At 40.2% G+C, this 15,553-nt stretch overlaps 3 protein-coding genes across 7 annotated transcripts; 2 read left to right on the top strand and 1 right to left on the bottom strand.

Moving 5' to 3' along the window:
- The first annotated feature begins 5,334 nt into the window (after positions 1–5,334).
- On the top strand, positions 5,335–6,444 carry LOC140789214 (uncharacterized). The gene is made up of 2 exons (XM_073138818.1): positions 5,335–5,823; positions 5,947–6,444. The coding sequence occupies exons 1-2, from the start codon at positions 5,335–5,337 to the stop codon at positions 6,442–6,444; spliced, it is 987 nt and encodes a 328-aa protein (XP_072994919.1).
- A 2,490-nt stretch (positions 6,445–8,934) lies between these two features.
- LOC140788387 (protein HEADING DATE 3B-like) lies at positions 8,935–13,184 on the top strand. 2 transcript variants are annotated; one of them, XM_073137620.1, is made up of 4 exons: positions 8,935–9,710; positions 10,208–11,208; positions 11,784–11,835; positions 11,945–13,184. In XM_073137620.1, the coding sequence occupies exons 1-4, from the start codon at positions 9,486–9,488 to the stop codon at positions 12,935–12,937; spliced, it is 2,271 nt and encodes a 756-aa protein (XP_072993721.1). In that variant the 5' UTR covers positions 8,935–9,485; the 3' UTR covers positions 12,938–13,184. The 2 variants fall into 2 exon arrangements, with proteins under 2 accessions (XP_072993721.1, XP_072993722.1); XM_073137621.1 differs by having other exon boundaries at positions 9,584–9,705.
- Positions 13,161–15,318, bottom strand: LOC140788389 (protein transport protein Sec61 subunit beta-like). 4 transcript variants are annotated; one of them, XR_012109017.1, is made up of 4 exons: positions 15,107–15,245; positions 14,089–14,320; positions 13,738–13,855; positions 13,161–13,666 (listed from the first exon to the last, which is right to left on the bottom strand). XR_012109017.1 is itself a non-coding variant. In XM_073137626.1 (2 exons), the coding sequence occupies exon 2, from the start codon at positions 14,303–14,305 to the stop codon at positions 14,063–14,065; it is 243 nt and encodes an 80-aa protein (XP_072993727.1). In that variant the 5' UTR covers positions 14,306–14,320; positions 15,213–15,318; the 3' UTR covers positions 13,906–14,062. The 4 variants fall into 4 exon arrangements, 2 of the variants coding, with proteins under 2 accessions (XP_072993727.1, XP_072993726.1); XR_012109018.1 differs by having other exon boundaries at positions 13,260–13,666; positions 15,213–15,245; XM_073137626.1 differs by lacking the exons at positions 13,161–13,666; positions 13,738–13,855 and having other exon boundaries at positions 13,906–14,320; positions 15,213–15,318.
- Between the last annotated feature and the right edge of the window lie 235 nt (positions 15,319–15,553).

Genomic DNA, 15,553 nt, shown 5'->3' on the forward strand with positions numbered 1-15,553 from the left:
AATAGCTTTCCAGCAAGTTTGCCATGGCTCCTCAACTCTTCTAAGTGATTCTCCTCTGTTGATAAAGTAGGACGTTTCTCAAAGAGAAGTCTGCATGCTTGCCAATAGGTCATGGTTGATAGCTAATTTGGAACTATAAGGTAGATTGTATGCAGATATTGTTTACACTTAGTTACTGGAAAATACCATGAGAATGGAGTAACACAGATTGATCAATCTTCTGTGGACAAGCATACAAGCTCAACTTCTATAGTAAGACTAGCTACATTTTTGTCCTCATGCAGGTGTAAAATCTAGACTGGAAAGTAATTACTATGTACTGAACTGTTTCTGTTTGTTTGAAGTAATGAGGGATTGGTTGGTAAAAAAAAAAAAAACATACGTAGTTAGAAGAATAATAATACATACCGACTCTAAATTTGGGTCCTGATGGATGCGAATGATCTGTTTTGCCTGAATCTGCTCTGCTGCCACAGGGCATTAAAGAGAAGAGGACCCACCATTCACTGATTGGGTTGCATTCCAAATCTCAAGACTTGGTGCCAGTAATGTGGCCCCCATCATGTGATGTGATGCATTCCCCGGATGGACCACCAATCTCACTCACTGATGGATCTCTCCTCTGATTGCGTCAATCTGTTGCTGCAATTGCAATCCCAATTCCCTCTGCAAAACTATAATGAAAGGTGCAAGTTATTTATGGCGTTACTGTTTACTTCCTGCTTTCCTACCTTGAATACTTTTAATTGCCTCCATATTGCCTGCCAGTTCTGCGTATGATTCCTTCTTTTCTTTTTTTTTACCTGCTGAAGATTATAAGCACATATATATATATATATATATATATCTCTTTATTTTCCTTCCCTTTTTTACTTTTACTAGGAGTGACAGTTCTATCAGTATCTATTTGGTGGTAAACCTCCGCTCTGCACTTTCTTGTTTTGGAATTGAGAATATATTGGTGGGATGCCTATGCTTTTCATTCCTAGGACCAAGCCATTGTACTTATCACATCAATAGGTTGGAGGTTGGTGGATCAATTCAGACTATGGATTAGAATGAGAGATAAAAGAGAGATGGACCCCTCTCTCTCTCCTCCCCTCCCTCTGTAGGAGCTGGTGTCGTTGAATGTGACAAAATGCTACAAAGTGGAAAAAATGCATGAACAAGTGGCTCAGCATTGATAGACCGGGGCTAGATGGCGAAAGCGATTGCCATGTGATGGCGATGGCGATGGTTGCTGGTGATCTGCCGAAAGCTCTGTGAGGTCTTGCGGTGTCCCCGTGGTGAAACAGAAATTTGGAAAATCGATGTCATTCCAATTGGATGTTAAGAGAAGAGTACTCCACAAATGTGATATGTACGAATAAGTCATCCTAGGAACAATTGAAAATGGACTCTACAGTGTTATTCCCTCGAATTTTCCAAGGCTGAGAGGAAAACAAAGCAGAGATTTACCACCAAAACAAATGGTATACATAGCTGTCACAACCAACCAAATATGCAGGGTATTGCCAAATTTTAAATGTAAGCAATTACTTCTGTCTCAATCTCTCTATCTCTATCTGGACTGTTATGAACATGTCGCAACATGGTGTCGTTTTTCCATCGAATGTTGATTGATTTAGCTAGACTTGTTCATGCCACTTACAGTCAGTGTTATTAAGTTTCTGGTTAAAAATATGCATACGGGTCTCCTAACTTTCAACTTTTCAGTATTGAGAGGCTTGCAAGTAGATCTTAAAATCAAGACAATTGGCCATCCAATTATTAGAAACGGCCACGGTATATTTCATGATTACATGTCTTAAATTTTACTTGCTTTTCTTTTTTATAAAATGTTTATACTTACTATAATGCTGATAGAATAAACATGGATAGTAGGTGTTTTAGTGTAAAAGTAATAATGATAATTGTTGGAACATGTCAGATTTTGTGTGTGTGTGTGTGTGTGTTTTTTAATAAAAAAGAAAAGAAAAGAAAAAGTATATAAGATTTAGTTCATCATTCTATTTCAGCTTAAATTCTTCTATAGAACATGATAATTTCACATGAATTCATAACATTAGACTTGTATATATGCAATGCAGCATATAACAATTTCACATTCCTTGAGCTCTTTCTGTTTCTTTTTATTGTCATACATCTGGAATACGATACTGCTAATAAGGAGCTCCTACTCCTTGGAATAATTAATTGTTAGGTCCCCACTTAACATCTATTATTATTGACATCTTGACCTCCAAGCTTTTATTATGCGTATCACCCATTCACCAACTTTTTGGAATTTAAATTCCCTGAATGAATTGTATGCAGAGAAAGTAGTCGATCACAAAGCTCCACTCTCACTCTCAGCAAAGGAAAAATATCCGATTGGTCCCGGATCAGGTCCTAGCCCCACGTGGAAGGATGTCTCTGCTGCCTCCCTTCTCCAATGGAATGTCGACACGTCGGCCACCGGGATACCCAAAGGACCCAAACCCACGAGACGACGAGGCACCCCCAAATAATGGAGCCAAAGCGTCGGACCCACTACCCGTTTCGACGATCCGGTTCGGGACCACGAGCCGATCCGACCCGGTTAAGAGATAACAGCTAAAACTTCTCCAACAGAAGTGTGAGAAAGCCACCTCTAGATTTAAACCCAATTCTGGACTGCCCAATGATTGAATTTTGACTGGGGCCCACGGCCTACACGGGCGCGGCCACTTGTGGTCCCCAAATCTGGTTGGTACTTGGCGTCCTCACACGGGAATACGGCTCTTACCCTTATCCACGGTGGGGCCACCGTCTCACCGGGAGGTAAGTGACCAGTCACAATGGCCTGCTCTGCCCTGCCCTGCCTTAATGAAATTGAATGGAATTTCAAATTTAATTTAATTTTTTTTTAAAAAAAAGAAGAAGAATTGAATGTCAAGTAGGGTGTGAGTCATACTCGGTGCAACTTGGTGAGTTTTGGTTATGTTGGTGGTAAAGGTATTGGACTTTTTTATTTTTTTAGTTTGACAATGTTATACACTATATAGAGCATGCAAGATAAGATGATGAGGTAAGGCATAACAGTGTTCACACTAAATTTCTTTTCTTTTCTTGTTTTTTTTTTGACCTGTTTGTCTTCTCTAGGCTTTCAAGCAATTGGTTGAAGTAAAATGTCGACCTTTGGATGCTTGATATATGGAGCCATTCGACAAAGTGAGGTATGATACACCAACTTGGTTCCAAAGCTCTACAAGTAGCAAGAGATAAGATGGAGGAAAGGAAAAATTAAAAAGTAGTAGTAAGCAACAAACTGAATTTTTTTTACTTTCTAGCATAGAATTAGGGATGAGAAGGAACCAGTCTGCCTCCTTTCAAGCAGTTGGGTTTGCAACCATTACAGTGAGCTGTGATGGTGGTAAGCATGTGAAAGCCCCAGTTATCCATGTAGCCAGCCATAAGCATTTAAATTAAAGAAACAGGGAAATGCAAATATTCTGGAACAACTTGCTCTCTCTCTCTCTCTCTCTCTCTCTCTAGAATTTTAAAAGCTCCGGACCATTAGTATACCAATATTTGTAGCTTATCACTGTAGACCGCTCCTTAATATCACAATCCCCAATCTTCAGAGTATTTTTTAGCAGATATATTCTTTGTTGGAATATATATACACCAAAGAGCACATATATTAATATGTCCATGTGCACAAAATCTCACATGCTCAGTTGTTCCATCGTATTTAACCATATGACACCAACTTTTGTTACTATTTAACACAACAGTCCAAAGTCCAAACTAGCTTGTTTGGCCCACTGGCGCCTCCCCATCTTTTTCAGTAATTTTTTGTAGCTTTATTGTTATATTATTCTGAAGAAAACCACTAAAGTTTCTATGCTATTCAACATAATCCAAACTCTCTCTCTCTCTCTCTCTCTACTGTTGGTGTGTATGAATGTGCATGCAAGCAGCATAAATGTGCATCAGTTCATTGCATTCAAGTATGCATAAGTGCATGCATGCAAAAAAAACTGTTTGAAGTCTCACATCATCTCATTATTACTGTATGAAGTTGTCGGTAGCAAGATTAGAACAAGCAAACTTAGATGGGGTTACAGAGATCTAGGACTGTCAAATACCAACTGTCCTCACATCTGGCAACACCACCATGGAGACAAATTGTAGCTAGGGATTAAGCTATGATTAACAACATAATTATAGACAAGAGAGGGTGGTGCTCAAGCTCTCACCTATCTTTTCTGACTGCAGCCTAAGGAAAGTTGGCAGGGCGCATGGAATAAGCAGAAGAAACCAAAAGAGTTGCAGAGCCTTTTCCCACCTTATTTTATTGCAAATCCTCTTCAGAAGTCTCATATGCTGCCCATCTGCTCAAGTCTCCTCCCCTCCCCCACCAGTTGATTTAAAAAAGCCTTATCATTTAAATTCCAACACGGCTAGCCATTTTAAAAAGAGCCCATGTACAACTATCAGTAAGGACCATCTCTTCTTCCCTCCTCTTTATAAGCTCACTTTCTAGGAAGAACCCACTGATCAGAAAGCATCACTTCTACCTTCACAAACCAAAGGTATTCTTATACCTCTCATGAACTCTTCTTTCTTTTCCTACATATTGTGACTTATCTATCTATAGGCAAGTGATTTGTTGTCATGAAATCTCAATGGCTTGTCTCTTGTTACAGTGTTGCAAAGGAATTGTTGCCAAACACGCATTAGTGACGGCAGTTTTCCTACTCTTTGCGTTAAATTCCGTGGTGTGTACTCTGAGGAATGATATCAATGCATTAGTGGCCATTATCAGTAACTCTGCTGGAGGGGGTTGAGATACTTTGAAGAGGATACCTTTGATTGGGTGCTTTAGCTTCTCCTCAGCTGGTTGCAGAAGGTATGACCCTAACTTGTATTATATGTTCAGATACCACAACTTCTCTCTCAGGAAAATAGATGATTCAACATAAATTAATTTCCTAAAGGTTTTATTAATGATGAATATTTCTCTTTTTTTTTTTTGTCCAATACTATGATATCGATCAAAGCAAATGTTAAAAAGTTCACATAGTGAGTTTTCTACTTGTTTTCATTGTTCGAATTTGACTTGCAGGCATAAAAGAACAAGCTGCAATGGATAGTCTGGGTTGGAATTATCCAACAGTCGTCCAAACTGAAAGTTCTATGCCATTTCCACCATGTATATGGAGCGGCCAATACGACAATATCCTGGAATCCAACGAATATTACGGCGGCATAAGCGGGAAGGTTGACGAAGCTTTCTCCACCAAAAGCTTCGAGGTCCAAGACATTCAGGCATGCAAGACAAGTCCAGATTTTGATACAGTTTGTCAGATGGAGGAAATGCTTGCTCCTGCTTTGGATTCAATAAGCAACATCCTGGATCTGGATTTCTTGCAGTACCAGGAAGCAATAAAGTTGGCAGCTGATTCAGTAGTTATGATGAGACCAGGAACAGGTACCACACTAGGGGATTCTCTTTCTTCTCAATTATGCTCTTCGCTTCCATGTATCAGCAGACCCATGGTCATGAACCCACATGGCATTCTACTTGATAATTCTAGCATATCAAAGGAGGTGCCGCAGATTGCCAAGGGCATGGCTGGCAACGAAGACGGCACCTCGACTATCTTTGAGAGCAGTGAAAACTTATGTAAATTGATCAGTTACAGCGGTAATATCTCTTCGGGGGAATCCGACAACCATGGCTCTTTTGATCAATTAAATCAGTCGAATCGTGACGAGGTAGCCTCACAAAGCTCTTCAAACCCAGAACCTCCACAGCCTGAGTACTCAAGCACAAGGCTTAGTTCTAAGAGGAAGGTGGTGGTGGAGGAGGAGGAGGGGGAGGAGGAGGAGGGGCATGCATGCACAGGAGATAAGACCACCCAAGCATGCAGCAGTCTTGCTCAATCGAGTTCTTCGACAATGGATGGAGGATTCCAGATTGTTTTCGGTAGCACGTCGAAGCCGAAGAGGTTCAAAACAGCTGAAAAGGATTCGGGTTGTTGTTCGAGCATCGACTTCTGTCAAGAGAGCAACTATGAGCCCGACATGGAGGCCATCGCACAGGTGAAGGAGATGATCTACAGGGCTGCAGCTCTGAGGCCAGTGAATCTTGGGAGGGAGGAGGCAGTGGAGAAGCCAAAGAGAAAGAATGTGAAGATATCAAGTGACCCACAGACTGTGGCTGCAAGGCATAGGAGGGAAAGGATAAGTGAGAGGTTGAGGGTTCTACAAAGGCTGGTCCCTGGAGGGAAAAACATGGACACTGCGTCCATGCTAGATGAGGCTGCCAACTATCTCAAGTTCCTCAAGTCACAGGTCAGGGCCTTGGAAACCCTAGGAAGCAGGCTTCACTCCATGAGCAGTACTGCCACACCTCCATTTCCAACATCTTTTAGCCAAACTTTTCCCATGCAGACCCTTCACCCAAAACCCTAACACCAAAAGGGGAATTGGTATTACTAAGTCCCCTGAAAAACCCACAGGCCATATCATTCAGAGCATCATTAGGTTGGGTTTTTAGGGGCACCCACAGGGCATACTTTTAGATAACTCAAAACCCTAATTCCAAAGACTAGAATAGAGAGAGGAAAGAAAAAGGTTTAACCTTTTGATCAAATGGTAGTGTTCCTCCTTTTAAAAAAAAAAAAATCTTATCCACCTTTTCACAATGCAAAGAGTTCTTTTTCATGTTCATAAAGCAAAACCTTTCTTCCAACAGTACTATCATCATCTCCTTCATCATTAAGACTTTAAACCATAATCCGAACCCCTCCTCCTCTTCTTCTTCCTCTTCTTCTTCTTTTTATTTTCTACCTAGCTTTTATGTCCTTTGCCATGCAAGAATCGTAAGTTCGTAACCTAAAAAAAAAAAAAAAAGAGACCACATCATAGGCTTCATGATGAGTCCCTTTAGGGTCATAGGGAGCATAACAAGGCCCTTTAACCGAGAATGAGCAAGGGGGAATCATGTCACATATGATTAAGAGCCCGAGGCTTTGGAGTGGCTTTTGGAAGAGATCACACTACCTCAAAGCTCCTTTTCTTGTGCAGGCTCTCTTTTCCTTGGGTGGTGCAGCATCTTGTGCAGGGACCTCAAAAACCAAGGGTGCTTTCCTTTAGTTAAAGGGCACCACTTTGGGTTGCCCAATGCCAAAGACATTCCCTTTGGGCCTGACCCATGTGTGGCAGAGAGCAATGTCCCCTTAATTCGAGCCAAAGCGTGCCCTTGAGAAGACCACCAAGAGATGAAGTAAGCCACCACCACATACCACATGGAGGAGAGCAGGAAAGAGAGGCAGGCAAGGCAACTCTCTAGTACACTTTCATCTCAACCTCACTATGTAACAAACTTTTTTTGTCATTAAGAAAGGTTAAAGAAATAGAATAGAATTTTTCGAGGATGTGGATAGATAGATGTAACAGACTTGCTTGTTTGATGATGATGTAGTAGCAGTAGTAGTAGTAGTACTGGATTTGGGCAAGTGGCTAAGTGCCTCTATCTTCTTACCTCTTTCTTATATGTCATGTGTGATGCGCCTCCTTTTTTTTTTTTTTTAATATTTCTTTTTTCCTTTACTCTATATATATATATATATAAAGCTTATGCTCCTATGAACTCCAAGCTGGTTCCTTGGGCACAATCTTTACTCCAAGCTTGTTCAATTGCATGAGGCTCCTTTACCTGTACCCAAAATATACGCCATTGTATGTGTACTGAGAAATACAAAACAAAAGATGAAGTACGATTAACAGAAAAAGAAAAAAAGAGGCAGTTTGTTTTGGTGGGCTTGTGTAAGGATTGGAGAGGTACAACTTGATATAGAAGCAGTTAGTAGGCTTGTGTAAGGATCGATCACTTCCAACTACCGTGCCAGTGATCGTTATGTGGGCCTAAATCCCCCCCCATGCTAGTTTTACTCTCTGTGTGAAGTCTCATTGGGCTTTTCTTTAGCCTTACTTTGAGCCCATCTTTTCATATCTTGATTGACACCATCACTCCTCCATGCATCATGCCAAAGTTTAGTTTCTTTTGCAGTTTTAATCTATCACATTATTGCTTTCTCCAGTCGATCGAACACGTTTCAGTGTGTTTTGGTTCAATCTTCGTTAGGCCAAGATTAGCAAGGAGGTTTTTGCCTGCCCTAAAAGAAAATATTTTGGTGAGCCTAACAAGATATTGAGTTATATCTGTCTCATTTGTTAAGATTATTCTTTCTAATCACACGTATCTAACGATATTAGCTTGAACCAAATTTATGACTGCTATGTTGCACAGTGGTGAAGCCGTAGGATCCAAATGTTAAGTTATTGACAGGGCTAGCCCTAGCCCACATGTGAGTTTTTGACCAAGCTAGTTTCTTCCAAAATATATATATATATATATATATATATATATATATATATATATATATATATATATTTTAAAACCAAAATATATCATTCTATAGCTATAATTAAAATAATAAATTTATTTGAAAAAAATATTGATAAATTCAGTAAAGCTTGATATATATATATATAAACAACTAATAATAATAATAATAATATTTCATTTTATAACTTTATAGATATAAGCGATAAACTTGTCCATGTTTTCATCTAAAAATAAAATACTAATTATAACACAACTATAGTGGAATAGATTCACAAATTTAAAGAGTGATTTATTTCGGTTAAAATAATTTGAGACAAAGCTTGATGTTTAACCTATTACATAAAAAAAGAAAAGACCAATGTGTGGCTTAACCTAAGAAATTTCAAGGTGAGATTAAATGGATAAGAAAGATTATCCAATAGACCAGACAATTTTAATTAAGACAAGAAACCCTAATCCTAATGGCACTCTTTTGTGGTCTTCCATGGCCCACTCCTCCATGGCACTTTTTTGCTCTTTATTTCCTCAGCCGATGAGGATTCTCTGATGATAGCATCCTAAAGGCCAAAGCAAAGGCCAAAGACTTGCCTTTTTCCCCTTTCCCGAATCTCTCCATCTTCTCAAAATCCCAGAGGGGGCTTCGTGATATTTCCACCCTTGGTCCTTTACCCTTCGATTCCCTGCACCCTCTCTCCTCTCTCCTCTCTCTCGTATCCAATTAGATCCTCGATTGCATAGAAAGATCAGACTTTGGGTTACTGGGTTTTGGTTGTTATCGGGATTTCGTGGTGCTTTCGGGCGAAAGCTTGGATTTTTCGAGGTGGGTATTGGCGTAAGAGCGTGAAACTTTGACTTTTTTTGTGGGGTTTTTTTTTATTTTTTATTTCTTCCATCACTGCTGTTATTTCTTTATAGTACTCGGAAAGGAGTAATTGGATTTGCCTGTAATTAGAATATATGAGTGGATAAGCTTTTGGTGAGATTATCGGATTTGGGAATTCGCTGTTGTGGTACGGGAATGAATGAGTTCTTAGTTGAGCTTATTCCACTTTTGGGATTTCCTAGTCCGGTTTTGTAGTAAGATTTGTGAGAGCTTAGCGAGATGCAAGGGGTAAAAGAGGAGGATACGATGATAGGCCCTCTGTTTCCGCGGCTCCATGTGAACGATGCTGATAAAGGAGGTCCTCGACCTCCTCCCCGGAACAAGATGGCTCTCTATGAGCAGTTCAGCATCCCTTCTCAGAGGTTGAATTCCAAGGCTTCTTCTATGTTGCCTCTTCCCCCGCCCAACGCCAGCAACTTGGTCCCTTCCACATCTTCGGGTCAGGTTGTCGTTTGAATTCTTCTTCTTTGCCCAATTCTCCATGAATTTAGAATCACAAGCAGCTTATTTCTGCTTCTATAATAAAATATTATGCTTGGTCTATTTTATTTGAGATATTGTGAGGGAATCTTGCTGCTTATGGGAGTTGTTCCTATAAAATAGAATATTAGCAAGGGTTGGATTATTCCAAAAGCTTGATTTTGGATGTTCTGTGTTACATTTTAACGATAACATGTTTCTTTCTGTTAGGCTGCGGCATATATAGTTGATATGTCGCTTTTCAGTAATCAGCCTATGAATCCGAGTTTCAACTATTTTCTTATTTTAACCACACTTTCTTATCACAGACATTATGCATCCTGATATCTTGTAGTTACAGTTTCAGTAAATATGATTTTTTTGTGGGAGTCTCTGAATACATAGGACATACGAACATTTACTAGGCTCATCCATTAGTTTAGGTTTAATATTCTCTGGTTTGACAAATTGTCTGACTTTAGGGTTGCGGGCATGAGAGGACTGCTCTTTCTCCATTTTTTGTGACTCATCACACTTCTATTCATGCTTCTGAGAAGAATAATAGTTGTTCCTCTGATGGGGTGAATCTCAGTGCATCAAGAATGGAGTTTGAGAGAAGACCCATTAAGTATATCAGTGATAGAAGGACCATTGCAGGATCAGTTAGTGACTGCAGTTCCCGACCACCCCAGGTTTCCAACTTAAAGAACTCTTCTGTGAAAAAGTTCAGTGATGAGGATGACTTTAGGGTTCCTACATTCGCTCGACCAAGAGATTCTTCTCAATCCAATAAAGATTTACCTGTTGTGGGGCAAGAAAAATTAACTTCAGTATCTACCAAGAGTTCTCAGAAAGGTTGCTCCACCATGGTTAAATCTTCAATCCAGTGCTCAGATTCTAATGAGAACTTGTTGGTAGGAATTAATCCTTCGGTTGTAAAGTCTAGAAATTCTCATACAAAGGATGGGGAAAAAGAGCCTGCAGAAAGTTCAGGAATTAAAGAAGCTATAGAGAAGTCTGTATTGAATGCAGAACCTGGGGAAAAGTTGCAAAAACAGTCAGGCCTTCATAAAGTTTCTTTAGATAGAGAGTATGCAAGTACTAGAGATGCTTCCGAAATATCAGGGGATGGAGCTTTAGGGCTGTATCAAGAATATTGTGCTAATGGTGGACTAAGTGAACCAAATAATTCAAACGACATAATTGTTGGAACAGATTGCGGTGCCGCAAGGATGAGAAATGAGTCATGTTTGAAGGAATCTATCAAGAGAAGTCATAAAACTCTGTTTTTTGCTGATAACCACTGCCAAGGAGGTGATGATAAGGAAATTCACAGACATGATTTGGGAGATGAAGAACAAAAGGATGAATCATCTGACTCCTTGATGGTGGACTCAGTAACAGGGTTGGAGATATCTCCGGATGATATTGTTGGAGTAATTGGTCCAAAACAATTCTGGAAAGCAAGGAGAGCTATTGTCAAGTAAGTGCAATGCTAATGTTCATTTCTTGCATTTTCTGCTGTATAAACAGTAACATCAACAGTATTTGCTTCTCTTGATTTTGTTATATGTTGTTTTTGCTGATTAAGTAGTAGTTGAACTTCTAGCAGCGAAGTAGTAACTCTCAAAATGTATTGATATCTTGTATCCATATATTGAACATGTGTTTGTTGAGCTGTTTTTCATTCCCTGATCCTTCCTTTAGCTGCGCTTTTCCTGCATTTTGCTCTCTTTATTCAACACCTCTGATGACTGATCTGTTTTCTGTTTATGATATTTTGTCTTTCCACATTTCATGTAAAGCTTTCCCTATCTTGTCTGATATATTTTATTTTATTATAGACTGCCACCCTCTGTTGTAATGAGTCATAAATACAAATTGAGCAGTATTCTAGCTATCTATATTTCTGGAGAATGTATAAATTGTGATGATATTGTTGATAATGACTCATTTTGATTCAGTTTCTTTTAGTTCTTACTCTGCTTTCTTTTGTGGTGGTTCTTTGCCACATTTTCTTATTTATATCTTAGAGTTTTAAATTTCTCTCTCATGCAGCCAACAGAGGGTTTTTGCATTACAAGTGTTCGAGCTGCATAGATTAATTAAGGTGATTCAAAGATGTCAGAAGCGTGGTCGTGTTGCTGGCAAATGCTATTTCATGTACATAGACTATATTGCCTACTTAAGCTTTCTCTTTTTTTTTCCCTTTTTAACAGGTTCAGAAGTTGATTGCAGCATCACCAGATCTACTCCTCGAAAGCAATCCTTATCTTAAGGAATCTTCAACCCTAGCTAAGAATCCTCTACCTGAATGTAATCTTGAATCTCAGCCACAGATTCAACAGAAAGATGATGCCCAGAAACCCAAGCAGAAAACAGAATGGCCAAAGGAGAACACTGAAGGAAGCAGACCACTCCCCTCTTGTGAGGATGGACTCAACCAAAGTCATCATAATAATGTTAGAACAAATGGATCCTATCCCGGAAACCCACCACCACCTGTTCCTATGGCTTCCGAGAACAGACAAGGTTCTTGGTGTCTCCAACCAGCTGCAAACCAGTGGTTGTTGCCTGTTTTGTCACCTTCTGAAGGACTTGTCTACAAGCCGTATACTGGTTCTTGTCCTCCAAATGGTAGTTTTCTGTCTCCTTTTTATGGAGGTTGTATAAGTCTACCTCCTGCAGCTGGAGATTTCACAAATTCAGCTTACAGTGTGTCATCTCAGCCACAAAATATGGGTGTTCTTCCTAGTACGCCTGGAATGGCTCCAAACTATTTTCCCCCTTATGGCATTCCAGCAGTGAACCCAGTTATCTCAGCCTCAGCAGTTGAAGAAATGTGCTGGCTGGGTGGTTCGCGGCCTAGTGGGCAAGCTAAGCAGCACTCTTGGAGCTCATGTAACATGTCGCGTCCAAAGAAGGATGCATTCTCAGGACATCCTAAGAGGTCTCAGGCATTAAGAGAAAGTGAGATACAAGGAAGTACTGCAAGTAGTCCTTCAGAGAAGCCACAAGTTGAAGGGAGAGATTCACTGTCCCTCTTTCCTGTGGCCCCAGCTACAGATGGCTCAACTCACCCTCTAAATAGTGACAGAGACAACCAGACTCGCGTGATTAAGGTTGTTCCTCATAATGCGAGGTCCGCCACAGAGTCGGCAGCTAGGATCTTCCGGTCAATACAGAGAGAAAGGCAACAGCATGACTTGTGATTCAAATTTCACTTGGCATGTGGCCGTCAGCTTAGCTGAAGCAAGTGAATGCCAGCTCGAGTTCCTGACCCTTCTCCGGTTCCTTAGTAGTATAGATAGGTAAATCTACTGAACTTATATCACTTATTTGTAAATATATCATCTGAAATGTATGGGTGTGATATTATGTAGCTTTTTTTTTTCTCTATATGCTGAGAAGAATTATGTATGCTTTTCCCTGCCATATAGAAGCAATCTTATATACAAATTGAAGAATGTTGTTTGGGTTATGGCCATGATATACCGGAAAACTTGCACACTTAAGCTGGGAATGGCCATGATGTACAGGAAAAACTTACACAGGTAAGATTTGAGATTGTTCCAGTGACTTGTTGTTGAGGAGTTGTTGCAGTAAATATTCACATGTAACTGTAACCCAAATTTTTTATGTAAATGCTTTTCTCTTGCCCATATACTTTCAATTGCTCTTTACCTTTGCACTACAATTCATCCCTTCCTTTTATTCACTCTCCCTTGAGATTTTTATGCAGTGGGCAGGACGACTCTAATCATAGAAATGAGGTCCAGGCATGATAACATAGAATGCATTGTACCTTTGCATGTTTTATAGAGGGGTAGATGAACCATTGTTCTTATACTTTACTCGGAGTTCGGTTGTTCTTCTCAGGTCATCTTCTCTGGGATCGGGATACGATGCGTGCTACGCTGTTTTAGCTTTTTCTGGCTTCTCTGTGGAGAAACGATTCATACCAAATCAACGTCACTATTCCGCAAATAACCGAACTGTCAACAACTTTTACCTTTTCCAAAGACTGACAATACGAGGGAGGGAGTGTCGGATAACAATTGTGTTGCACCAGAGACTGGAGATGACGGACTTGAACGGCATTTTAGGAAATTTTTATCCTAGCAAAACACCTGCAGCCATATTAGCGAATTCGATACTAAGCAACACATTAACCGACACAGAGAAAAAGAACTAGTAGAGTGCTACTACATAATTCAGCCAAAAGGGGATAATTTAGCTGTTTTACACCCCACGGTTTGAAGTTTGAACTAATTTGAGTAAATATGAGAGAAAATCAAAGTAAGTCTTGCAGCTCTACCATCGGAATCTCCGACCACCTACTGGGGGCCTCGGTAGAGCTTACCAAAGACGTGCAAAACTGCAACAACGGCAATGAAGCCTATGCTCATTATGAGGACTGTGTTGGGGGACATCTTGCGCCCCGCAGTCTCGTCGGTGTAGAACTGGAGCATCGTGTTTGCACCTCCCGCCGCACCGCTGCCACCAGTCGTCCTCCGCCTCCGCAGGCCTGCAGCAGCTGCCGCACTTCCCCTCGGTGGTGCATCGCCATTCGCCACCATCTTTACTTCAATCGTCTGTAGAAGAGAAAGCATGAAACTTTTCACCATGGAAGGCATGACAACCATTAAATTATCTCGAATGTTAACATGAGCAGATAAAGAAGGCATACGCCTAAGCCAACTCTAAAGGATAACATATCATCTAATGGAAATTCTAAACGTAACAAGTTCGCTATCAATAGGAAGAATGGATATGCGGCAATGCTTTCTTTGTTGTAATTAGCAAATTGGAGACTCTCTAAATGCTCGTAGCATTAGATCAAACCTATGTTTGACAAATGGACAGAAATTCTAGATATTCAACTATAGATAATTTGCATCTTCCTCAAAAGAACACACATGCGCACTAATCGTGATTTAGCTATGAAATTTGTGCATCTCATCACCAGCATGATTTGAGCACTGCCATGCTTTGGTCGGAATATTTTATTTTTCATACCAATCACCATAGCAAAAGCTTTTTTAGAATTACAATTTTCTAACAAACGCACCTCTAGAACATACAGATCCATCTTTTGCGGAGGAACCAATCGAAAATAAGCAGCACGGAATTTAGTAATCTAAACAGTACAATGCACATAATCGGGAGAAACAAGAATGAGACAAACAAAGTAAACCGATCGCATAATTTTTTTTTCAAACAAAAAGACATCTGGAAGAACCACTAATAGAAGAAAATTGCGGATCTCCTTAAATAAATGATCATAAAATTCCTGGGAGAAAAAGGCAACGGAAACACAGATCAAGTGCCGATCAAACGAGAGAAACAAAGATCTGGCGACGGAGGTGCCTGATACGCACCCTAAACCCTGACGAGCTTGCGCTGCGGAGATCGGATGAAAGGAGGGGAAGAAGGGAGGAGGAGGAGAAGAAGGCGTTGTCGAAGAGCTCGCGGAAAGAAACTTACGCACGCATCCAAGCGTTTTTTTTCTCCTAGCCTGCGTTCCGGCGCAACACAACTCCCTTAAAAATAGACAAAGATAATACTTGTGCAGCTGTAAATGGGCCAGCCTGATTGGTGAACCCCAATAATTTAAAGGCCTGTAGTAGTACTATCATCTCCTTTGCTAAAGGCCCAAATTTTCTTTTTTGAATCCAGAAAGAACTCGTCTGGGATTAGTAGTAAAGCTGGGCAGTTACTCTTCCTTTCTCTTTAATAATGATAAACGTAAGTTTTGGGTATTGTAATTATCGTGGAGTAAGCAATCCACGCTTACATGGGCATGGATTTTATTAGCATCGGTTGTT

The sequence above is a fragment of the Typha latifolia genome, chromosome 5 (genome assembly GCF_019914945.1).
Source record: "Typha latifolia isolate L0001 chromosome 5, TyphaL0001v2, whole genome shotgun sequence".
In the NCBI taxonomy this organism is placed as follows: Eukaryota; Viridiplantae; Streptophyta; class Magnoliopsida; order Poales; family Typhaceae; genus Typha; species Typha latifolia.